This window comes from Manis javanica, chromosome 4 (assembly GCF_040802235.1).
Source record: "Manis javanica isolate MJ-LG chromosome 4, MJ_LKY, whole genome shotgun sequence".
Taxonomy (NCBI): domain Eukaryota; kingdom Metazoa; phylum Chordata; class Mammalia; order Pholidota; family Manidae; genus Manis; species Manis javanica.
This window is the reverse complement of record NC_133159.1, coordinates 129,553,315-129,577,234: the sequence shown is the minus strand read 5'-3', so window position 1 is coordinate 129,577,234 and position 23,920 is coordinate 129,553,315. Positions and strand designations below refer to the sequence as shown.

The following is a 23,920-nucleotide window of genomic DNA, read 5'->3' as shown; positions in this document are numbered from 1 at the left end:
GAAGATACCTGAGGTGCTGTCCCCACCCAGAGCTTGACAATGACACAGAAGATGAGCAGATTAGTGAGAGCTGGAACCAGTCAGCCTTGGCGGTGGGAGGGCTGAGAACTAACAAACTGATGGGTGCCCCAACTCTGATCACCTGGTGCTTGCAGATTCCACAAGCTTGAACTGGGTAATTGAGAATCCTATAAGCACTGAGGTCCATTGGCTGGACCACACAGGAAACCCCTTTCTGAATCACGAGGCCACCAAGAACTCCTTGATGGTTACAGTGACACCATTGCAGCCTGGTCAGGCCACCAGGCCACCATCTCACTGGGCTTGGCTCTTCCCAAGCTCCCATTCCCCTAAGCCCCACTCCTTTAAGGTCAGCTGATCAGCAACAAGTGCCCAGAGAGGCCCTGAGTGGCCTGGTGTGCAGGGTGGAGAGGAGCCAAGGAGGCTCAGAAGGGACTGGGACCTCCTCCAGCCTGGCACCACCTGCTGGCCCCAGGCCTCCGCCCTAACTCCTCTCTGTCACCTACCCTACTCCAGGTACTGCCCTGTCCTCCAAAGACAGTGGGTCTCAAGCAGCCCCCAGCTGGTGTCATTGGCTGGTAACTAAAGAGTTGAACTTGAGAAGCCCAGAAAGCCCAGAGAGGAAAGCGGGAAGCAACCCAAACTCCCCAAACCCAAACCAGCACAGATGTGAACCCAGGCGCAGACAAGGGACTGTCTGCCCTGGCCAGGGAGAAAGAGGTCTGAGTGGGTAGGTTCCATGGCATCTGGGGGCTGTAGGGCCAGATCTCATGCCTGCTGCAAAAAAGCTACGACCACAGCCTCTTTTCTCCCCAGATGAAACCCAGTAGCTTCCATGAGCTCAGGAGGAAGAAGCCAAACAATGGAAAATGTAGCCTGCTGGGGATGGGGTTGGGGCCAAACTTCCCTTGCCTTCACCTCGCAGGTGTAGACAATAAAGAGAAGAAGAGCAGGAGTCTGGGTGCTGTGAATTGGGGACCCGGGCTGGACCTGCTCAGTCACTGAGGGGCGGGGAAGAGGAGGGATTCACCCACAGGAAACCACGAGCCGGCAGACAGCAGAGAAGAAAGCTTGAGGTGGTCTGGGGGACTGGACTCAAGAACTCAGGAGTTTGAGGAGGCCCAACTGAAGCAGGATGACAATGACTGTGTATTTCAGTCAATCACAAATTTGTCATTTTTCATTCTGACAACAACTCTGGAGGTGGGGGTTATCGTCCCCATCTTCCACAAGAGGAATCACAGAGCTTGCCCAGGCTCCCAAAACCTCCAAGTGACAGAACCAGTGTTTGAACCTGTTATCTGCCAGGCCCCCCAAAGTCAGCCACTAAAGAAGAAAGAAGCTGAGAGACCAGGGCCCCTGCAGGAAGGTGACAGCTGATAGTCTGAGGGCGGGGCTGTGGCTTCTCTGATCTCAGACCCCTCTCCTCCGCCCTGGGCCCAGGCCCCGCCTCTGCCCCTCCCGGCAGCTGCCTGGAAGTTTGGGGTGAGAGCTCCTCCTGGGACTCTCCTTTCCCTTGGGGGAAGAATTGTGGCACCCCAGGTTCTACCCAGGAGAGGACCCTCTCCTTCCTCATCAACACCCCTCCTGGGGCAGGGAGCACCTCTACCCGCATCCCCAACCTGCCTGGCCCCCAGGGCCCATTGGCCCCTCCAGCAGTCAAGAGAAGATGACAGTCAAGTTGGATTTTGAGGAATGTCTTAAGGACTCACCCCGCTTCCGGTAAGTGTGCACAGTTTTGGAGGCCAAGAGGGGGATCTGCCACCCCACAACATACACACACATATAACTGTTCCTCGGGCCCGATGTCCTTCCAGGCGATAAATCTCAAAGGGACAAGTTGGAGCATGTGGGCCAAAGTTATACTTCTGCTCTCAAGCCCCCTGCTCAGATGCTTGCTACCCACTGAGGTGTAGAGGGGCCCTCTTCAGCCTCTCACCCCCCAGAGAGGGCATTCCCTTCTCCCTCTCACTGGGGCCCCTGCCCCTCCCCCAGCACCTGCTCTGGGCGGTTAGCAACTTCCTGCCTGCACCACATCCACCCTCCTACCCTTCCTGCTCTGGCCTGGCTGCAGTAGCTCCCACACTGCAGAGTGAGTGAGCAAGAGAGGGTGGGTGCTTGGGTCTTCTTAACCCATCAGCTTTTCCTGTCTCTACCCTCCACCCCCAACCCCAACCCTGGACTCTGCCAAGGCACCTCTGCTGATGCATACAGACCAGATGGACCTATACTCTGTCCCCATGACCTCATCCCTCCTTTCCCAGGGCCTCTATTGAGCTGGTAGAAGCTGAAGTGTCAGAATTGGAGACCCGGCTGGAAAAGGTGACCCTGATGTGGAGAGGTGACCCAGGATATGATTAAGATGAGAGGGGCAGGGCCAGGGAGAAAGTTGGAGACTAAGAATAGTGCCAGGGATTATTGAATGCTAACCATGTGGGGTAACTATTTGAGGGGCTACAGAGAGGGAAAATGTGGTCTATACCTTCAAAGGGTTTGGGATCTTGGAAAATAGCGCTTGGTGGACTTCCTGTCAGCTTTTGAGCTCTGCATTATGCCGGGCCCTGGGTGTTCAGGGAGAGCAAGGCTGTGCTGCCCCCAAGGAGCCTACAGACCATGAGGACAAACCAGTGAAACACTCAAACACAAGACAGGCCTTCTTTGGCCACTCTCTTTAAAACACTCATGCACGTGCATGCACATACACTCCCATCCCCCTTATTTTTCTCTATAGCATTTACCTCAACCTGACAGGTTATGTTTTTATTTGCTGTATTAGTTGTCTATTGCTGTGTAACAAGTTGTTACAAATCTAGTGACTTCAAACACATTTGTTATAGAGTCTGTGGGTGAGGGGTCTGGAACAGCTTAGCTGCTCCTTTGTTTAGGGTCTCCTAGGCTGTAGTCAAGGTCTTGGCCAAGGCAGTCTCATCTGAGGCTCAGTGTTTTCTCACAAGCTCACGGGATTTTTGGCAGAATTGAGTTCCTTGCTGTTGTGTGACGGAGGCCTTTATCTCCTAAAGGCTGCCCGCAGCCCTCCACCGTGTGGCCCTGTCCATAGGTACGTTGCATCATAGCAGCTTGCTGCTTGAAGGCCAGCAGAAGAGCCATTCTTGTGTGAATTGGCAAGATGGCATCAGTTTATATAGGGATGTCATCACAGGGGCAGCATCCATTGCTTTTGCCACACGGGGTCACCTCATCAGGAGAGTGCCATCCCATCAGCTCTGTCATATGCTGTTGGTTAGAAGCAAGTCACAGGTCTGTCTCACACCAAGAGGTGGGGATTATGCAAGGGTGGGAACTGCCTGGAGTCACCTTAGTGTGTATCCACCATGCTTGTCAATTTCTCCTTATCTTTTTTTCCCACTAGAATGAAAGTGCCATGAGGGACTTTTATGTTTTGTTTTTGCCTGGTCCCCAGTGCTTATACCAGAGTGTGAAAATTAGTAGATGACCAATCAATATTTACATATATTAATTACACATTTTACTCTGAGTTAATTACAGGCTCACGAGAAGTTGCAAAAATATTACAGAGAGGTCTCATGTACTCATCACCCAGCTTCCCCCAGAAGCAGCATCTTATATAATTATAGTACATTACCAAAACTAGGAACTTGAGATTAGTATGATACAATGAATTGTCTACAGGCCTTACCTGGATTTTACCTGTTTTGCATATACTTTGAAAAAAAATATTTGCATATAATTCAGTAGCATTTTATCATGTGTGTAGATTCTTATAACCAGCATCACATTCAAGATAGAAAACTATCACCATGAAGGAACTCTTTTGTGCTACCATATATAATGATATCCTCCCCTGCCTTCTCTCATCCCTGACAACTACTCATCTCTTCTCCGTTGCTAGACATGTGCTCTTTCAAGATTGGTTCTTTTTTTTCCACTCAGAATAATGCCCTTGAAGTTTATTCAGGTGATTATCAGTACTACATGGATGAATAGTTCATTCCTTTGCCTTGCTCAGTTTTATTCTATTGAAAGGATGTTCCAGTTTGTCACTAGTCCAGTTTTGTTAAAGTTCCTTGCACAGATACATGGGGAGAGGAGAGGGTGGTAAATAAGGAAAAAATTGGACACTTGGTCCCCCCAGCTCCCCACAGAGGAGTCATGAGTATCTGGGTCCTTGTTCCTGATCACAGACACCCTATGGTGGCATCTGATAAGGTTTGAGTGTGGTCAGTTGTCTGACTATTACTGACCCTGTCAGCCATCTTCAAGTCAAGCTGTAGTTCCCCAAAACTTTCACTAGCCCTACAAGGTGGTTTTCTGTCCAAAAAACATTGACTGAGAACCTGTGTGGCCCAACCTTTCTTGAGGCCTGGTGCCCAAGATTTCCTCACAGAACATTCCTGGTGGTCTCTTGTCCCCTGGGCTGAGCTGAAGGGCTCCACAGACACTTGCCCTATCCAAGATGTGGTGACTCAGTCCTGAGCTGAGTGGTGTCACCTCAGGCAGGAGCAATGCAGTTCCTGCAAATAACAGGGGCTAGGAGACCTCGCTTTGGCTTCTGAATCAGCCACCTGGCTCTTCCAGAAAGACTCTCCTTGGGCCAGTCACATGTCCCCTTTTTTATCAACCCTCCTTGTCTGTCAGTTGAGGGGACCAGACAGAAAGAGCCTAGGAGCATCGGAGCATGCCATCTTTGCCTATAGCCTAGGTGACTAATATTTATGAGGGAATGTCCAGTAAGCATAGAATGGGGACAACTTCAGACAGTAAATACTGTAGAATTTAACACCAACCAGGTAAGCAGTCATCCTGTGAGCCAGACAGTGAATGAGGATAGGTTTCTGGAGTGCTTGGATGCAAGTAGCTAGAGCAGGGCAGGGAACATATGGAGGGGACAGAGAAAGACATTTCAGAGGCGAACCTGACACTGGCTTTGGTAACAGCCCGGGAGGAATTTTATTCAGACACAGAATAATGAGTGCAAAGCAGCAGAGATGAGAATGCACCAAGTGTGTAGTAGAAACTGGGAGGGCTGGACTAGGTTGCAGAGAAGGGTTGCCAAGGATGGGAAGTGGGGGTGCAACCTGGGGAAGGAAGAGGAAGGCAGGCGGGAGTGGGGTGCCACTGGGTATGGTAGCTGATAGTACATGGCACAACTCCCTGTTGTCCTGTTGCTTCCTAGCTCCTCAAGCTGGGGAATGGCCTCTTGGAAAGTGGCCGCCATTACCTTGCTACCAGCCGTGCCTTCATCGTTGGCATTTGTGAACTGGCCCGCCTGGGTCCACCAGAGCCTATGATGGTGGTAGGCAGACAGCCCGAACCAGGGTGGGATGGGGTCAGGAATGCTGAGAGTTGCTGTGCAAGGGGTGGGCTGGCCTGGGCTCTGTAAGTCCCAGGCCAGAGCAGGCTGGCTCTAGAGACAGGAGGGCCCTACCGTCCCAGGCCTGGTCCTCTCTCTCCACCTCTTCTTGCCTAGGAGTGTCTGGACAAGTTCACTGAGAGTCTGAGCCACAAGCTGGACAGCCACGCAGTAAGTCGGGGTAGGAGGGCTGGTGGGGGAGGAGGGCACAAGGTGGTCTGTGGTCCTGATTTCTGCTTCCCTTCAGGAGCTTCTAGATGCCACCCAGCAGACCCTCCAGCAGCAAATCCAAACCCTGGTCAAGGAGTGAGTTGGGAGGGAGACCAGTTCTCCAGCCCTCTTCCCATTACCACAGGGGCCTCCCTGTGAGGATCTGGGAGGTCAGGGGTTCTGGCTCTGGTGGCCTGAGTGCTCTCTCCCATTCCTTGGAGTTCTGACTATACATAGGCTAACCAGAGGCTGTGAGTGGGCCTTCTCTCCTGGGGGCAAGTGGGTGTATCTGTGATTCTGTTATACCCCCGACCCCAGAGGTCTTCGGGGTTTCCGAGAGGCTCGCCGGGACTTCTGGCGGGGAGCTGAGAGCCTGGAGGCTGCTCTGACCCACCATGCAGAGGTGCCCCGGCGCCGGGCCCAGGAAGCAGAAGAGGCCGGAGCTGCTTTGAAGACTGCACGAGCTGGGTACCGGGGACGGGCCTTGGATTATGCCCTGCAGGTGCCTGCTCCAAACTGTCCTCCTGGGGTATCAGGGCCTCCAACATCTCGAGACTGGAGAGTCCCCAGTGCTCAGTGGGAGAGGGACTTTCAAGACTGACCTGAGGTCTCTTTGGGCCTGCAGATCAATGTGATTGAGGAGAAGAGGAAGTTTGACATCATGGAGTTTGTGAGTTGCAGTGGTGGTGGGAGCAAGGCAGGGAGGAGCCTGCTGATTGGGAGCAGGGGAAGAAAGAGAGAGGGGTCCCTTCTCAGCTCCACCTCCTGACCATCTTGTCCCCTAGGTGCTGCATTTGGTGGAGGCCCAGGCTACCCATTTCCAGCAGGGCCATGAGGAGCTGAGCCGGCTGGCCCAGTATCGCAAGGACCTGGGTGCCCAGGTAGGGCCCATGGGAGCAGGCAGATGGTGAGGGGAGGGTAGAGGGCTCTGAGATGACTCTCCAGGCCTAGTTGGGGGATGCCAGGACATCTGAGATGCCCTTCCTATGCCCAGTTGCACCAGCTGGTCCTGAATTCAGCTCGTGAGAAGAGGGACATGGAGCAGAGACATGTGCTGCTAAAGCAGAAGGTGAGGGCTGGGGCTGTAGGCAGGAGGCAGCCAGGCCTGGGGTGTTGGTGTCTGCCCACCACAGTTGTCCTTTGACCGTCTTGTGCCCCCAGGAGCTGGGTGGGGAAGAACCAGAGCCAAGCCTAAAAGAAGGGCCTGGTGGCCTGGTCATGGAAGGACATCTCTTCAAAAGGGCCAGTAATGCATTTAAGACCTGGAGCAGGTGAGAAGAGGACGTCCCAACCAGCCAAACCCATCCGATTAAATATTTTCTGGGTGGTTTTATATGCTAAGCACAGCAAGAAAAGCAGACAAAATCCTCTGCCTTTGTTGAATTTACATTTCATCAGCAAAGAAAGGCAATAAACATAATGACTAAAGAAGTCATATGATATGTTAGAAAATAAGAGCACCACAGGAGAAAATAATAAAGCACGGAATGTTGGGTGATGCGAGGAGTTGCAACTTTAAATACGGTGGTCAGGGTATGCCTCAGGAGAAGGTGACTTCCAAGTGAAGACTTGAAGGATATCTGGGGGAAGAATGTTCTAGGCAGAAGGAGGAGCCAGTGTCAAGGCCCCCAGAAACCTGGAGTGGTGGAGGAACAAAGAGGCAGCCGTGGGTGTGGACAGAGGGAGGGAGGAGGAAGTGATGATGAAGTTGGAGCTAATGGGGTGTGAATCATGGGCCCTTGTCGGCTTTGTATGGACTTAGACTAACTCTGAGAGAAGTGGGGAGCTGTTTCAGTGTGAAGCAGGATGGTGACCCATTCTGACTCAACTCCTTCCCTTTTTAGGGCCAAATGCCACCCCATTTAGGATCTTTCTGCCAATTATAAAACAGCCCCTTCCCCAAGATATTTCCATCTGTCAGAAATTGTAGCAATAGACTTACTTTCTTAGAAAAAACATTTTATGCCATCTTCTGGAAGCTGCCTTCATAAATAGATCAAATGTGGGTTGTCCAAGACGTGACTAACACCTCTGTGATGTCTTGGTGTGCACAACTGTCCACCTTCCTCTGGAACATTTCATGGGATGGTCAGCCTGGATCAGCAGGATCCTTACGGGGCCAAGGGCATGGCCTCTCTGCTGTCCTGTCCTGAGCCTCATCCCAGTGCTGTTCATGTTGGCAACTATTTCCACCTCCTCCAGACGCTGGTTCACTATTCAGAGCAACCAACTGGTTTACCAGAAGAAGTACAAGGTGGGTAGGTTCTGATCCTGGATGCCTGGGCCCAGGGAGACTCAGCCCTTGCTGCCGCTGGCTGGACGTCTGCCCCCTTATCACCTTCTCCTGCCAGGACCCTGTGACCGTGGTCGTAGATGACCTTCGTCTCTGCACAGTGAAGCTCTGCCCTGACTCGGAAAGGCGGTTTTGCTTTGAGGTGGTGTCTCCCAGCAAGTGAGTGCTCTGCATGTATCTAAATCTTTACCAGCTGGAAAGGCAGGACTAATCACAGAGGCATCCCTGGAGCAGGTCTTGGAGGGCCACCATGCAGCCCCAGGCAGTCTGGGGGAATAATTTGAGGGGAAGGTATAGGATGATGGTGGATATTTAGAAGGATATTACCGATTGGTACATAAATGTTTTAACATGACTGGTACCAGATGAATACCCGCTGGATAACAGCCTGCCACATGGCCTCAGACCTCTGTCCACTCTCCATCTCCCCTCCTGCCCAGGTCCTGCCTCCTCCAGGCTGACTCAGAGCGCCTCCTGCAGCTGTGGGTCAGTGCCGTGCAGAGCAGCATTGCCACAGCCTTCAGTCAGGCGCGCCTTGATGACAGTCCCTGGGGTCCAGGCCAGGTACTGGTGTAGGGCCAGGGAGATGGCACACCCCAGCCCCTAGGCTCTATGACCACTCTTGCTTCCTCTATCTCCACCAGGGCTCAGGACATCTGGCTATGGGCTCTGCTGCCACGCTGGGCTGTGGCAGGACAACCAGGGGAAGGGAGCCTGGCGGCAGCGGGCATGTGACAGCCCAGGTGCAGAGTGTGGATGGCAATGCCCAGTGCTGTGACTGCCGAGAGCCAGCCCCTGAGTGGGCCAGCATCAACCTTGGTGTTACTCTCTGCATTCAGTGTTCCGGCATCCACAGGTCACTCCTCAAGGCCCCAAGCATGGGCCCCACTCCTTCTGGCTGGGGTGGGGGAACCCCTAAGATAGAGCCCCTCACATAGGCTCCTCCCTTCCCACCCTGCCCTGGCTTCCTTAGATCCTGGCCATCACTGGGCAGAGCCTGGGCCAAGCCTGTGGGTCAACAAGTCCCCAGGTGGGCCCAGTCCCCCAGTGTCCTGGTCTGGCCAGGGGTGGGGAACACCCAGAGGAGTTTACTGGCTTGACTGGAGGAGGTGTGGGGTTAGGGCTGTTGAAAGTGGAGGAGCTGTTGAAGAGCGAAGAGAGAGGAGGTCGTGAGGCCTTCACAAGTCTGTAGGGCCCTCACCCCGATTTAGTCTGGTGGGAGGAGGGAAGGAGAATGGCATGGAAAGAGTTGTCCAGGCCAGAGTGTCACGAGAGGAGGAGTTGGCTGGAGAAGGTGGGGCCCTTAAAATGAAATGGAGAAGGGGGAAGAGGGAGTGGTGAAGAGGGAGGATCCTGCAGGCCCTGGTCAAGGCCAGTCAGCCCCCAGCTGCCCTGCTGTTTCCTGGCCAGCTCCTGTGCGGCCCCCAGACAGGACCTTGCCTCCCAGGCTTTTCAGGAGCAGCAGCAGCCCAGGGAGCTGAGGGCCTGATTCCCCCTCTGGCCCTCCAGGAGCCTTGGAGTTCATTTCTCCAAAGTCCGGTCTCTGACCCTCGACTCATGGGAGCCTGAACTAGTGAAGGTGACTTGAGGTGTGGCAAAGAGTCGGGGAGGGGTGTGGGCGGGGTGAGGACAGGGCTGCAGAGTCCTGAGGGCTCAGACATTCACCTCTCCCCTACCTGCTGTCTCTGCCTCTGCCTGGGCCTCGCGAAGCTCATGTGTGAGTTGGGAAACGTTGTCATCAATCAGATCTATGAGGCCCGTGTGGAGGCCATGGCAGTGAAGAAGCCAGGGCCCAGCTGTTCCCGGTGAGACTGGGGTGGAGGTGCTGGGGCTGCCCGCCTTTCGGGGTGGGAGGGTCAGGGAAGGGAGGAGGGAAGACTGTCTCCGTTCCCCACCCTGTGCTTTCCCAGGCAGGAGAAGGAGGCCTGGATTCATGCCAAATACGTGGAGAAGAAGTTCCTGACCAAGCTTCCAGAGATTAGAGGACAGAGAGGTGGCCGGAGAACCCCCAGGGGGCAGCCTCCTGTGCCCCCAAAGCCTTCCTTCAGGCCCCAGCCAGGGAGCTTCAGATCCAAGCCAGGTACAGGGCTGGTTGGGCATTCACTGAGCATGTTCTGTGTGCTCAGCACTATGCCAGGCTCGGGGGGAGGCACAGAATATGAGGCCCAGGCCTTCCCATTGAGAATGTTAGAGGAACCAGATCAGCCAGTGCTGGTTTTACAAGGCAAGAGTTTTGGGGTTACAGTGAAGGCGGAGCATGGGGCAGAGAGTGGGCCGGGAGGACTATGTAAGGGTGTCAACAGCATCAGGAAAGTCGGGAGTGAGAATGCTAAAGGCCTGAGAAGGAGGATGTGAGTTTGGCTGGAGCAGAGGGAGGCTGAGCACCATTGAGTCAGCTCACCTGGGACACACCAGCCAGCTAGGGTGCTTGGACAGGAAGAGGTGAGTGTTGCTGTCTCTGCCCCACACCCTAGGGGCTCTGCACACTTAAACTCTCATACTTACACGCACACACACCCTTCTACTTCCCACCACAGGGGGGAAGGCCTCCCCACAATTAGGAAGTGACCTATAACATCAGGGGACTATGCTGAGGGTTTCTGTCCAGACTCACAGCTGATTCCCCCTAACAGGGCCCTCCTCTGATGACCTGGGCAGCCTGCACCCTGGGGCCCTGCTCTTTCGTGCTTCTGGGCATCCTCCATCCCTTCCCACCATGGCCGACGCCCTTGCCCATGGGGCCAATGTCAACTGGGTCAATGGGGGTCAGGAGAACACCACGCCGCTGATCCAGGCCACAGCTGCTGTGAGAATCTTCTGACCTTTATACCCACCCTAGGAAGAAAGGAGGGTTCCTTCTCTCTGACCCCTACTCTCTGTCTTTGGGCCCAGCTCTTACCTCTCCCATGCCCCATAGGCAGTGATAACCCATAGAAACTAGTTGCTAGGTGAGTGATTTAGAGGCAGAAAACCTGGGTTTGAATCCTGGCTTTCACCACTTACAGATACGAACTCTATGCCTCAGTTTCCTCATCTGTGAAATAGGGAAAACATACCTCATTAGGCTGTACTGTGGATTTAATGTATGAATAGTGTATGAATAGTGTAAAGAGTTAAATTGGAGGCTGACACAGCTATAGCCCTTAAATCCTAACCATCCATTTGGGGCGGGGCTAACGCCAAGACCAGCGTGCTAGGCGGGGCTTGGGGAGGGGCGGGCCAGGTCTAGCACCTAGAGAGAAGGCGCTTGAGTATTGATTGGGGCGTGGAATAGGAAGGGGGTGGATAGGGTTCTAAGATGGTGATTGTCCTGAGTGAGAGAGAACATTATTGTCAGGCATCTTTTAAGTACTCGTTCCTGGGAAGACAGATAAAAGAACCCAGCTCAAACGATTCCTGATTGTCATACTCCACCCTCTGAACTGACCCCACTCTTAAAATACCTTTAATGTGCTTCTAAGAAAGCCACTTTCTCTCCCCATTCTCGACTTCTCCATGCAGAATTCTCTTCTGGCCTGTGAGTTTCTCCTCCAGAACGGAGCAAACGTGAACCAAGCGGACATCCACGGCCGGGGCCCGCTCCACCACGCAACCATTCTTGGCCACACCGGGTAGGGGTGGCAGGGATGATGGCTGTGGGGAAGAAGGCTCCGCACGGGGTGAGTCAGCGGCTGAACCTAGTTATCCTCTCCAGGTTGGCCTGCCTGTTCCTGAAACGGGGGGCCGATCTGGGAGCTCGGGACTCTGAAGGCAGGGACCCTCTGACCATCGCCATGGAAGCAGCCAACGCTGACATTGTCACTCTGTGAGGATGCCCGAAGGGGCGGGGCTAGCGCTTGCAGTACCCACTTGGGGCGGGGTTAACCCGAGCGTACCTGGCGAGACCTAGGGAGGGGCGGGGCCATCTCTTGGACCTGACGAGAAAAAGGGTATTCCAAGTGTTGACTGGGACGTGGAGTAGGAAGTGGGTGGGTAGGATCCAAGGATGGGGACTTTGTCCTGAGGGGCATCATTGTTGTCAAGCATCTTTTAAGCACTAGACTGAGGAAACAGATGAATAAGACAACCCAACTCAAAAGCTGGGAAGTTGGGGTGGGAAGAGTGAAGAGAATGTCATTCATTCCTCAATTCCTTCCCCCTCAAGGTTACGATTGGCAAAGATGAGAGAGGCTGAAGCGGCCCAGGGTCAGGCAGGTAAAGAACTCCGCACCCCACCCCCCGCCCAACATTGGAATTCTGGGCTTCTGGCCCCTAATGACCCGTCCCTCCTCGAGAGCAGCTTCATGAATTCTATTATCTATCCAACAAATATGTATTGGGCGCATTCGACACTGCAGGCCCTGGGAACAGGGCACAGAATAATTGAGGGCTCGGCCCTGACGGCTCTGCAGTCCCTCCGCCCACCCGCGAAGCCTGCACTCTCTCCAGGCCGGGCCCCGACAGTCCCTACGAGCTCCTCCGTGCCTGGGCCCAATCGTCCAGCCTCCTAGCCCTTCCTCTCTCCCCTCAGGAGACGAGACGTATCTTGACATCTTCCGAGACTTCTCCCTCATGGCATCGGACGACCCGGAAAAACTGAAACGGAGTAGTCATGACCTCCACACACTCTGACCCCATACCTTCGCGGTCCCGTCCCCCCGTTGGTCCCTGCGCCATTAAAGCCTCTGTGCTTTGCTTTTCCCTTCGTGGTTCATTTATTGGGCGCCACCTTCGGACCCAGCAAGGTGTGGGGCCCTGCGGCTCCCAGGGTGCAGGAGCGGTTGGGAGTTAGCGACCTCTGGTCCAGCAAGGGGCGCCTCCCGGCTAATGAAATGGAGCTCCGGTCCCAGTCCTAGCACCGGGTGGCCCTGGGGAGGGGCTCTCGGGTCAGGCGACGTGGCCAGACCCGTCAGGCCGGGGAGAGGCCGCTAGCGTGGGCTGGGGGCCGGCCTTGCCTTAGGGGAAGGGATGCAGAGAACTGGAGGCATGTCTGGAATGCGGCGGTTCAGCACCCGCCCCTTCGGGAATTCCCTACCGGAGCGACTGGGAGGGAAATGGTCCTCAAGCACGGGACGGCTGGGCCTCGATTTTCTCAAGAGGGCTGGGATTGGAGACTAGGCCCCCGCAGAGTTGCAGACGTGAGGTCAGGCACACCTGAGGGCCCACGGGGCCGTCACGGCTACATCCTTGGCAACGCGCCTGAGTCACTCTCCGGACTCCACCCCAGCTCGCGCCCGCCAGTCCAGCCCGTCCGCCCCGTCTCTCCGGTTGAAGAGACCTGGCTCTCCCACCTCCAACCCAGCCCCGCGAGCCAGGCGAGGGCGGGGGGGTGGGGCGCCAAGGGGGCGGGGCTGCCTCTTAAAGGGACCCCGGCCGCTGCCCTTAGGCCACTTCCTGGGGGCGGAGAGGACCTCGCAGCTGCAGCGACGCCCGGGGAAGGCGGCGGCGTCTGGGTCCTGAGACTCCCTGCTGCTTCCATCAGCGTCCCCAGACACTCCCAGCTCGGACTGAGTGTGCATCCTCGCTCCCCAGCTGATCAGAGGCACCTCCGCCATCAACTCCAATCGGCCCAGTCTCCATCTCCTAGGACCCGCGCCGGAGCCAGGCCTGGCCAGGCCTCTGACTCGCCCCCGGCGCCGTGCGTGGACTCGCCCACGGCGACAGCGATCTACCTGAGAACTCGGAAGCTGGGTCCTGTAAAGAGACGGCCCTGTGCTCGCCATCGTCACCTGCTGGTTGGATTCCGGAAACCCATTGAAGACGACGGAGAAGGAATCGCTGACCACCCAGAATTTGAAGCGTCTGGACCGAAATCGCCCTTGCCTTTCTGGCTTCCTCTGTTCTTTTTATTCGTTCTCTCATCTTTTCGGGCGTTTCTGTGCCCGGAAGGCATTCTTCACTACCAAAGCAGCTGGGTGAGCCCTAAATCTCGCTGCCTTGTACTCCAACCCGTGCCTCCAACCCAGAGAGAATCTGAACCTTAGGACTAAATTTTGCACATACCCAGGAAGTTCTGCCTTTTCTTCTCTTTCGGTGTCTCCTGTACCCCGCAAAATTTCCCCTCCTCCTGTGCCCTCTTCGCCCCCCTCCTTTGGGGGCCCCGTGACCCTGAATGTGGGGGGCACGCTATATTCCACCACTTTGGAGACCCTGACTCGCTTCCCAGACTCCATGCTGGGGGCCATGTTTAGGGCTGGCACACCCATGCCTCCCAACCTCAACTCCCAGGGAGGTGGCCACTACTTCATCGACCGAGATGGCAAGGCTTTCCGGCATGTCCTCAATTTCCTCAGGCTGGGCCGCCTGGACCTGCCCCGAGGGTATGGGGAGACAGCACTCCTCAGGGCAGAGGCAGACTTCTACCAGATCCAGCCCCTCCTGGATGCCCTGCAGGAACTGGAAGCCTCTCGGAGGTCCCCTGTACCTACAGCTGCCCTGCTCCACGCAGATATAGATGCCAGCCCCCGCCTGGTGCACTTCTCTGCTCGCCGGGGCCCACACCACTATGAGCTGAGCTCTGTCCAGGTGGATATCTTCCGAGCCAACCTCTTCTGCACTGACCCCGAGTGTTTGGGTGCCATGCGGGCCCGATTTGGAGTGGCGAATGAGAACAGGGCAGAGGGAGGCCCACACTTCCGTCTGGAGTGGGCCCCCTGTCCTGCAGAACTCCCCGAAGTGGAGTATAGGAGACTGGGCCTGCAACCACTGTGGACTGGGGGGCCAGGAGCGCTCCGGGAGGTGGTGGGCACGCCAGGCTTCCTGGAGGAGGTGCTACGGGTGGCTCTTGAACACGGCTTCCGTCTAGACTCTGTCTTCCCTGACCCTGAAGACTTGCTCAACTCACGCTCTCTGCGCTTTGTGCGGCACTGAGAACTGAAAACACTGCCCTCAGTTTGACTGTGTGTGGCAGGGGAGAGAATGGGCAGCAAGGGGGATGAAAGCTCCCCTAAAGCCCCTTCCTAGCTCTGCCTCTGGAGCTGTGAGAGTCAGGGGACCCACTGAACCTGACTGGAGCCCCGATGTGGACAGGAATCCCCAAATCTTTACCCACTGAGGGCTCACGAGTGATGTAAAGGTTCTGGACTAGTGCTAATCCTGAGAAGGACAGGGAAGTTTCCCCTGGCTTGTTCTTACCTGACGCTGGGGACCACCAATGTGTCCTTGGAGGGCGCTCAGTATTCAGGAGTCTGGACAAGTTGGATTACCTCTCTGCCCAGGGTCGGCCTAGCCTTAGAGGGACACTGAGGTCTTGGAGAAACAGGGACTTGGGATTGCTCTAATGTGGTCTCCTGTACTGTGGTTTCTCCTTCTGGACCTGGGTGACCTGGCCTGGACTAACCAATGAGAAGCCAGAAAACTTTGGTACCTGGGAAGGGTGATTCTTTGCTGTGTCCCAAGCTACCTATTGAGTGAGACAGAAAGGTTACACCCCACCCTAGGTTGACATAAGGGAGCTAAGAGAATTCCCATTTACTATGGGGCTGGAATATCTGTCTGTAGTTCAAGTGTTTTAAAGGATCCCAGACTGATGGTGGAGCTGGCCATGGGGAGGTGGATAGCATCTTCTTGGGCATTGACCTTACTTCCTTTATGTGTAGGTGTGTGTCAGCCAGTGTGTCTGATTGACGTGTAGGTACCTGACATCCTGGCTCCCATCTGTGTTGCTGAAGATGGTGTCTGTGTGTTGGTTGTTCTGTGGTTTCTGCATGTCCATGCCTGTTTGGGGTTGCTCAGCAGCTGTTTGGCACCGGGTATGTCTGTGGTACAGATGTGAGTAGATTGAGAATTAGTAGTTGAATCACAAGGGGTGTGTGTGTGCACCCATGTGCGTTCACATCACCACGTAGGCAGGAGAGACCTGTTGGAGTTTGAGTCACTAGGATCTTCTTGGTGAGAGGTAAGAGAAGTCAGTGGGCTTAGTAGGGCCATGGAGGTCTGGTTAGAACTCTTAGTTGCTATGGCAATCATGGGGCCTGTTGCTAGGAGACAGTTGGGGAAGGTCCAAGGCTGCCCAGGGCAGAGGAGAGATTGGGAGAGAGGGGGAGAATATGGGAAGGCATGGGATTTCTGGGTCCCTGAGGGATATTCAACGTGCAACTTCTTCACTGGCGGTGTAACTCATTATCACTGGTCATGATTTACAAGAAAAATAAAATTGCTTTTGGAACCACAAACTTGTAAAATCTGCTGAGAGCCAAGTTGGGGGTGCTATTCTCCTGGCAGCACAAGTCTTGGTTTGTTTGCTGATCTCCCCCTGGAGATGTCTTTTGGTCCCCAGTTCCTTGTGCCCCAGCTTTACCCAAGCCAGGGATGGAGCAGTGGCACTGCTCTGGAATATTCTAGAACCCCCTACTGTTCCAGAACACTCTAGAATCTTCAGGCAAAGGTCTGGCACCAGGATCACAGAGTATTTTGAGGCCTTCTCAGGCTTGGTGGGACCAATCCCACACCACACCCCCACAATGGGCCTCTTGTGGATGCTGGCACTAGGTGGAGTTTTCCTGGCAGCTGCCCAGGCCTGTGTCTTCTGCCGCCTTCCAGATCGCAACTTGCTGGGCCGCGTGGCTCAGCTCTGCAGCCAGATGGAGGTCCATTGGAAGGACTGTGAGGCCTCCTGGAACTTCTCAGCCTTCGCCTTAGGTAAGACCAGACATCCAAGGACAGGCCCAGCAATGGTCACCCCTCGTGTCCCAAGTGGGGCAGCATGTGGCTTCTCAGCTGTGCCCCTCAGCTCAGTCAACAGCCTTGTCTGGACTCACTGGTCTCTCCCTCTGGGAGAGCTGCTTCTGACCCCAGGAAAGTCAGGAAAGACTCCAGAATCTTGTTCTGGGCTAATGAGGGATTCACTGGTCATTGTCCGTCTCCACAGATGAAGTGACCATGAACAAAATCACAGAGAAGACTCACAGAGTCCTGAGGATCATGGGTGAGGTCAAGGGGAGAGACACAGCCTAAGGGCTTGGGTGGACAGCAGTGAGATGGGGGAGCAGGAAAGGGTGGGGGGCAGGTGGAGACAGGAGGGCTGGTCCGGACTGTCATGGGGGACGGGGTGTGGAGCTGAACTGCACTGTTGAGGCTCTGGGCCACATAGCTGTTCTCTGCCTCTCCAGAGATCAAAGGGACTTTCTCCTTGCTCCCTTCATATTGGCAATGGCTTCAAAAGACCAAGCTCCCAGAGTACATCAGGGAAGGTACTGCTGTGGGGAGTGATCAAGGGGTACCAAGGATCTCGGGCAAGGGTATGTGTGGCTGAGCAGCTATCTCCCCCCACACTCCCTTCTCATTTCAGCTCTTTGCGCTCCTGCCTGCCGTGAGTAGAAAAGTGTAATGAGGGCAGGGGTTTCCAGGGTACCTGAGGGGAGCCTGGCAGGTAACAAGGAGGAAGTGGGGTACGTGGAGCTGTGGAGCAGGGCCTGCCCCTCCAAAGCTCTGATCCACCGTCTCCTGCAGGGGGCAGCACCATCCTGTACAACTGCTCCACCTGCGAGGGCACTGAGGTGTACTGTTGGCCCCGAAAGCGCTGTTTCCCAGGTCCTTGCTCCACTTTCCACCCCTGTGTCACCCGCCTAGATCTCACCCCCAGCATCGACTGGTGTGGTCCCCAAGATCATTCACTGCCTCCTGGGTTCCCTGCAGGGAGTCATGATCTTTGGGAAGCCAGGATTTTCCTCCTCTGTGTCTTGGGCACTGTCCTGCTCACAGGTGTTCTGAGCCTCGTGGTGGAGTGAGTTGGGGCATAAGGGCAGGAAACAGCCTCACCACTTCCAAACCACCCAGTACCTTCCACTGCCTGTCTTTCCTCCTTCCCTCCCAGCCCCCTTCCCTTCCCAGACCTCCCATCCTGTCTGTCTTCCCACAGGTCCAACTACATCAAAGCAAAAGAGTGACTTGTGCAGATGCTGACAGCCTCCCAGCTTCCAGCTCTAAGGAATATATACCCACAACTTCTACTTCCCTTGGTGAAGAACCAGCCAGCCCATTAGTTCCAGCCCCACAAGTTTAGTCTTCCAAACTCTGAAACCCAGATCCCATGATCCCAGATGGCCTCTAAGACCCAGGCACCCACAGCTGGGAAGTTCCTCCTCTCCAGTGCTCAACCTATCAGACAGGCAGTCACTGAGGCCAGGAAAATATCTCCAGAAGCAAAGAACACTCTTCACGCACACCCCACTTCCACAGCCCCTTCTGCCTGTTCCCAGGAGGTGGGGGCTGTCTGCCCCAGAAGCTACTCTTGGCCCTCTTACAACTGACTGGGAATCTGGAAATGAGTGTTCTGGAAAACTCCCTTCCTCCAGAACAGAGACCTCATCAGTCAGCCTGCTGGCATGTGATCCCTCCATTTAATATTGTGAACATTGTAAAGCCTTGGCCTCCCACAGAGGCCTCCCTCCTGCCAGGCCCAACTAAACCTGCTGTCAAACAGCTTCCACCCCAGTCTGGCCTCTGTCTGCACTTGGGGAGGGGAGAGGGATGACAGGAGACTCAGTGTCACACGGTGGTTCCTGGGGCAGGGGGAAGGTGTTCTGCTCCGCAGGAGACATTCGGCAATGTCTGGAGACATTTTTGATAGCTTTGATTGGAGGATATGCTATTGGTACCTCATGGGTAGAGACCAGGGATGCTACTAAACACCCTAAAAGGCACGAGAGAGTCATCGTCCTGTCCAAAATGTCTGTAGTGTGTGGTTGAGAAACACTGGTATTCAGTCAGTCACCTGGCTGTTGGGATTTCTGGGTTTGGGGATGGGAGATGGGACATGAAAAGAGATACTTGTCATCAACCACAAGCCTAAGTCAGGGAGGGAGGGATCCAGGCCCTTACCTAGCCCAGCGGTTTTCAAACAGGGTAACTGGAGGCTCCACAACAAGGGTTCTCAACCAGCTACATGTCAGAGTCACCTGAGCAGCTTTAAACTACCCTCCCTGGGTCTCATCTCCAGAGTCGGAATTTAGCAGTCTCATATGGGACCTCTGTTATTCTAACTTAGAGCCAGCCAGGGTTAGAACTACTGTTTTGGGGTACCCCTTACAAAGTCCTGAGGCTGGGGAGAGGAATATCTATCCCTTCCATGAGAGTACCTTTCATTTGTTTTACACAATCTAGCCCAATCTCTTCATTTCACACCAAAAAAAAAAATGAGAGATCATACAACAGCTTATTCATCCATTCATTTGACAGATACTTAGTGAGTATCCTTCAGGTGCCAGGTAGTATTACTGCCCATGCTGGGGTAAGGAGCTACATCTGGCCACCCAGGTACCCCAGCTTTCCCCCAGGCTGCAGTTGCTGCCTTGGGCTCCCCTATGCTACAGCCGCTCTCCAGGCTCAACAGTTTGGAGCTGCCCTTGTTTTCACAGCCAACATGCGGAGGAGGGTCAGCCAGCATTCTTGAAGGTTCTCTGTCCTATCTGCCCCCCTTCCTGTCCTTGGCCCCCGACTCACTTTAGAACCCCCTCACTGTGGACCCCAGGCTCCCAGAAGTGCCATCTGACTCTGCCCACTCCCCTCTAGTCCACTGCACTCCCAGCACCCACACTGTGGTTTTCTTAAAACTCCTCATTGCTCACAACCTCCTGCCCAGCACCAAATGATGGTTAAGATTTTGGGATTTGGAGTTGGGCTGCCTGATGTCAGGTTCTGGCTCTGTCTCTTACTGGACCTTGGGCAAGTTATTTAACTTCTTTGTTCCTGTTTCCTTATATTTTAAATGAAGATCATGTACTTTATTGATTGTATGGCCTTTTCTTAACTTGTTTATATTTTAACATCTCTGGAGAAATCATCTTAAATTGAAGATATGTCAGGACATAATGGTATATATTACAATTGATGATATCTCAAAATCAATGAAATGCAGCAGTACATACCTTACAGGACTAGTGTGAGGTCCAAATAAGTTCATGTAAAATGCTTGGGACCATGCCCAACATGTAACAGACCCTCATTAAGTATTAGCCATTATAATCTCTTAGTTAAAACCCTTCTCTAGCTCTTCCTTGCCTACAGAATATAGATCTGATCCTTGACCCTGGCAGTCAAGGCTCTCCAGCAGCAGCTCCCTCTTTTTTGGTCCTCAGGCCAGAGCTGTCCAAACACAGATATAACTGGAATCTCCCATTGAATGTCCCATTGGCATCTCAGGCTCTGCTCGTCCAAACCCACCTTCCTCCCTGACCCCACCCCCTCTTGCAATCTCACTCAGGTTTAATGGCAGGGCCAACAGTATCAGGACATCCTCTTCCTCTCACACCACATGCCCACTTCTCATCAGCAGGCAACCTACCTCTGTAATACTTCTTGGAATCTGGCCCCACGTGTCCCTCCGTGGAGCTGTCTCCCAGCTCTGCCCAGCCCACGGCCACAGTGAATCACTTGAAGCTGCCCAAATGCTTTGTTTTCTCATGTCCCCTTGCCTCTGTCCAGGCTTGTTCTATACCTGGGATTCCCTTCTCCTTTGGCTCAAACATCACCTCTTCTGAGAAGTTCTCTGAGCCCCTAAGGCAGAGTACAGTGTCTCCTCTCTGGGGCTCTCTCATGTGGCATCTGTTATATCAGGTGGTGGTTCTTTACACATCTTCCCTCCATGCACTACCCTGGAAAGCCACTAGCTAAGGTTTTGTGTCTTTGTTTCCCCAGTGCCTGGCACATGGGATACAATAGGAAGCATCACTGACAGTGCCAGCCACTGTCTGAGCCCTTGTGATATGTACTCCGCACATAAGAGCCTCATGATCACATAGCACCGAAGGCTGGTAGGGTTTGTTTTTTGTGCACATAAGGCCAGCCCACCAGTGTGTGGGCTGCCAGGACCGGGCTGGTTTTTCTGAGCCCCTCACCAAATACTAGGCTGCTGTGGGTGTGGCAGTTTTTAACAATAGCCTCCAAATTCTTTGACATGCCTCCTATCAAGATTTAGGGCTTATGTATCCCTCCTTTAAATTTGGGACCCATGACTGGCTGATGAATGAATGCGACAGAAGTAACACTGGGTTACTTTCTGGGCCCAGGCCTCAAGGAAACTGGCAACTTCTGCTCTCTGTTTCTTGGGTCACTTGTTCTGAAACCCAGTCACTATGCTATGAGGACTCCCAGGCTATAGGAGGAGTTCACATGGAGGGGTTCGGCCAAAAGCCAGCATCTACTGCCAGACATGTGAGTGATAATACACCCAAGGTGTCCCTGTCTCCTCCAGACTTTCAGATTTTCCAACTAAGGCTCCAGACATGGTAGAGCAGAGAATAAACATCCACATTGGAATTTCAGATTCTCAAGGTCCAGAAGCATAATAAAATGGTTGTTTTATACCACTAGGTATTATTATTCAACACTAGATAACTGGAACAGTGGGGCAGAAAAAGCAGCCTAGGAGTTGGCACTAAAGGCCACCACACAGCTGGACCTGCCACTTCCTAGTTATGTGCATGAGGAACATCACTTTATTAGCCTGAGCCTCATGGAATTACTGATGACTAATACATGGAGCCTATGTGTCAGACAACACTTCAAGCATTTTATCGGTTGTATTAATTATCTATAGCTTATAACAAATTATGCCAAAACTCAGTTATCAAAAGTAATAAACAGTAACTCACAGTTCTATGGATCAGAAATTCAGGAGCAGCTTAACTGGGTGAGTCTGGCTCACAGTTTCTCATGAGGGTACAATCAAGCTGTCAGTTAGGGCTGCAGAAATATAAGGTTAGACTGGGGCTGGAGGATCAACTGCCAAGGTGGCTCACTCACATACCTGGCAAATTGGTTCTGGGCTGTTGGCAGGAGGTCTCAGTTCCTCAACATGGAAAGCCTCTATACAGGACAGCTTGGGTGTCCTCATGAGATGGTGGCTGGCTTCCCCCAAAGTGAGGAATCTAAGTGAGCAAGGCAGAAGCCACACTGCCTTTTCTGACCTAGCATGGAAGTCATACATCCTGTCCACAACATCCTATTAATGAATCAGACAAGTCCTAGTCTTAGTGGGAAGGCACCATACAACAGAATTCATAGCTGAAGGGCAGCTCATTGGTGGCCATTTTGGAGACCGGCTACCACATATGTCCACACAGTTAATTCTCCCATGGTCCTACAGGGCAAATAATCCTAATACGCTCATTATGAAGGAGAGGAAACAGAAGCACAGGAATGTGAATCAACTTGCTCAGAATCACAGGATGGTAAGTGATAAGCTGGAATTCAAACTCAGGCGATCAAGCTTCCGAGGTGGAGCCTAAGCTACCGTGTCACAGAGACCCTCGGCTCCACTGTGATCCTGAAGGGATGTGGCAGGTATAACTGTGCTTCCACTCTGGAAAGCAAACCAACAGAAGCATATAAGGAGGTGGCTGGTGATGCTAAAAACTAGTGAGGTAAATGCAAATTGGAAAAGGATGGGACCCTCAGGGTCCTGGGAGATGGAGTGATGGAACAGGAGGGTTTTATCTAAGGGTCTGCAAAGAGCTACCCATGTGGAGCCAGGAAGTGCCAAACAGGGAGGGGGCAGGAATGGTTTCACCAGAAGAATGCTTATGGGTTAGGTTTGGTAACTCCCCTCCCCATCACTCCCTGCAAAGGAAGCTCTTGATGTCAAAAATCTCCGTTGCTTCACTCTACCCAGATGACTCTGTCTCATCCATTTATTCAACAAGTGGGCTTATCGATTGAGCACTTACCACATGAGCCAGGTACTAGACTGGGTATGGTGTACACAGTGACGCCAAGGCAATATATAAAGTTCTGTTCTACTTGGAGCTTAGAATCTAGCTTGGAATTTAGCAGGGAAGACTGACAAGTTACTGACAAATTTGACCAGAGCAATGAGTACAATGATGGGAAAGCACAGGCATCTGGGATGCGAGGGAAGAGACCTGACCAGTTAGTAAGCTGGGTGCACTTAGCAAGGCCAGATTGGAACAAGGATGGGAAGCTTCCAAGCAGAGGGAACAGCTGTGCAAAGGCTCAGAAGAGAGAGCCAGAACACAGAAGTAACTTTCCTCTAATGAGATGCTGGCGTGTTTTAGGGGAAAGGTGGAGTGCCCGGTGATCTCAGGGATCAGAGCAGAAAAGGGGGAGCCAGGGGCACTAATGTGGTTCCCCATAGGAATGAAAAGGTCTCTGCAAAGGGACGGGATCCAGCCCCACCCAAACCCGAGGCAGTCAGGGAGGAGGCCCCTGGGTGCTCTCTCTGCTTATCCTCCTAGTTCTCTGCCCTGTGGGGAAAGACTAGGCCCCAGTAGTGTGATGTGCTCATCCTTCTCGGACACCAGGCCTGCAGGGCAGAACAGAGGTTGTGGAAAGGGGTGTGGTGCCCGATCTGGGCTTCCAGGTTTAAGTGCAGCCTCCCTCCCCCGAACCAATGGTAATAGCCACTGCCCTGGGCTTCCTGCCTTTCCTCTCTTGCCTTTTCCCAGCCTCTTACTACAGCAGGGTTTTTTAAAACCTTTCAGTGGTTACGAGCCCTCAGGTAAAGCCCAAGCTCTGGACTGAGTAGAATGAATCCAACCAGGAGGGATAATGTCTGCCTATTCACCCGGGTCCCCAGCACCTGGCACAGAGTTTGCTGGAAGGATGAACGATGCCTAGTGTGGCTTCTGTCAACCTCTCTGGATGCATCTGCCTTCATATCTCCCCATGTGCTCTACACCTATGTGTTCCTTCAATTCCCAGAGGACCTCTAATACACCCAGATCAGTCAGGACAACTGGACATTCAGAGGAAAATCAGGTTTCATGTTCTCTTCCCTGAAGAAACTCATGGAGCCATTGTGTTTCTCGCCAAAAAAAACCCTGGACAACACCAAGATGAATCTCAAAAACATGTTGAGTGAAATAAACCAAACATATATAATAAATATTGTGTGACTCCACTGATAAGGTCAAGAGCAGGCAAACGTGATCTACAGTTGTTAGAAATCAGATTAGTAGTTGCTTCTGGGGAATAGGATTGACTGAAGATGGGCACAAGGCAACTTTCTGGGACTGTAGGAATGTCTAGGTCTTTATCTACATTAAGGATGTGTACCTTTGTTGAAATGCATTGAGCTGTACAGTTAAGTCTGTACATGTTAGTGAATATAAGTTATACTTCAATAA

The 23,920-nt window shown here is 53.3% G+C and overlaps 3 protein-coding genes across 5 annotated transcripts; all 3 read left to right on the top strand.

Moving 5' to 3' along the window:
- The first annotated feature begins 1,052 nt into the window (after window positions 1–1,052).
- On the top strand, window positions 1,053–12,536 carry ACAP1 (ArfGAP with coiled-coil, ankyrin repeat and PH domains 1). Of its 3 annotated transcripts, none has more exons than XM_037026730.2 (22): window positions 1,110–1,743; window positions 2,286–2,343; window positions 5,177–5,296; window positions 5,471–5,524; window positions 5,601–5,659; window positions 5,882–6,065; window positions 6,189–6,233; window positions 6,349–6,444; window positions 6,558–6,632; window positions 6,725–6,834; window positions 7,766–7,817; window positions 7,915–8,015; window positions 8,297–8,420; window positions 8,501–8,712; window positions 9,366–9,435; window positions 9,603–9,661; window positions 9,767–9,936; window positions 10,490–10,662; window positions 11,358–11,467; window positions 11,551–11,661; window positions 12,001–12,050; window positions 12,367–12,536. In XM_037026730.2, the coding sequence occupies exons 1-22, from the start codon at window positions 1,691–1,693 to the stop codon at window positions 12,465–12,467; spliced, it is 2,187 nt and encodes a 728-aa protein (XP_036882625.1). In that variant the 5' UTR covers window positions 1,110–1,690; the 3' UTR covers window positions 12,468–12,536. The 3 variants fall into 3 exon arrangements, 2 of the variants coding, with proteins under 2 accessions (XP_036882625.1, XP_017530694.1); XM_017675205.3 differs by having other exon boundaries at window positions 1,111–1,743; window positions 9,567–9,661; XR_001855471.3 differs by lacking the exon at window positions 11,551–11,661 and having other exon boundaries at window positions 1,053–1,743; window positions 9,567–9,661; window positions 11,358–11,515.
- A 1,453-nt stretch (window positions 12,537–13,989) lies between these two features.
- Window positions 13,990–16,009, top strand: KCTD11 (potassium channel tetramerization domain containing 11). Its single transcript, XM_017675234.3, has one exon. It carries the CDS (start codon window positions 14,007–14,009, stop codon window positions 14,703–14,705), a length of 699 nt encoding a protein of 232 aa, XP_017530723.1. The 5' UTR covers window positions 13,990–14,006; the 3' UTR covers window positions 14,706–16,009.
- Window positions 16,010–16,143: 134 nt separating this feature from the next.
- On the top strand, window positions 16,144–17,834 carry TMEM95 (transmembrane protein 95). The gene is made up of 6 exons (XM_073234918.1): window positions 16,144–16,475; window positions 16,705–16,761; window positions 16,946–17,026; window positions 17,125–17,145; window positions 17,235–17,559; window positions 17,695–17,834. The coding sequence occupies exons 1-6, from the start codon at window positions 16,298–16,300 to the stop codon at window positions 17,720–17,722; spliced, it is 690 nt and encodes a 229-aa protein (XP_073091019.1). The 5' UTR covers window positions 16,144–16,297; the 3' UTR covers window positions 17,723–17,834.
- The last annotated feature ends 6,086 nt before the right edge of the window (window positions 17,835–23,920 follow it).

Bases quoted from the DNA above. Each gene is read 5' to 3' on its own strand.
- ACAP1 (XM_017675205.3), top strand. From the start codon at position 1,691: ATGACAGTCAAGTTGGATTTTGAGGAATGTCTTAAGGACTCACCCCGC. The intron at 6,835-7,765 runs GTGAGAAGAGGA...CACCTCCTCCAG, and splicing joins GCATTTAAGACCTGGAGCAG to ACGCTGGTTCACTATTCAGA. The intron at 11,468-11,550 runs GTAGGGGTGGCA...TATCCTCTCCAG, and splicing joins ACCATTCTTGGCCACACCGG to GTTGGCCTGCCTGTTCCTGA.
- KCTD11 (XM_017675234.3), top strand. From the start codon at position 14,007: ATGCTGGGGGCCATGTTTAGGGCTGGCACACCCATGCCTCCCAACCTC.
- TMEM95 (XM_073234918.1), top strand. From the start codon at position 16,298: ATGGGCCTCTTGTGGATGCTGGCACTAGGTGGAGTTTTCCTGGCAGCT. The intron at 16,762-16,945 runs GTGAGGTCAAGG...CTGCCTCTCCAG, and splicing joins CAGAGTCCTGAGGATCATGG to AGATCAAAGGGACTTTCTCC. The intron at 17,560-17,694 runs GTGAGTTGGGGC...GTCTTCCCACAG, and splicing joins GTTCTGAGCCTCGTGGTGGA to GTCCAACTACATCAAAGCAA.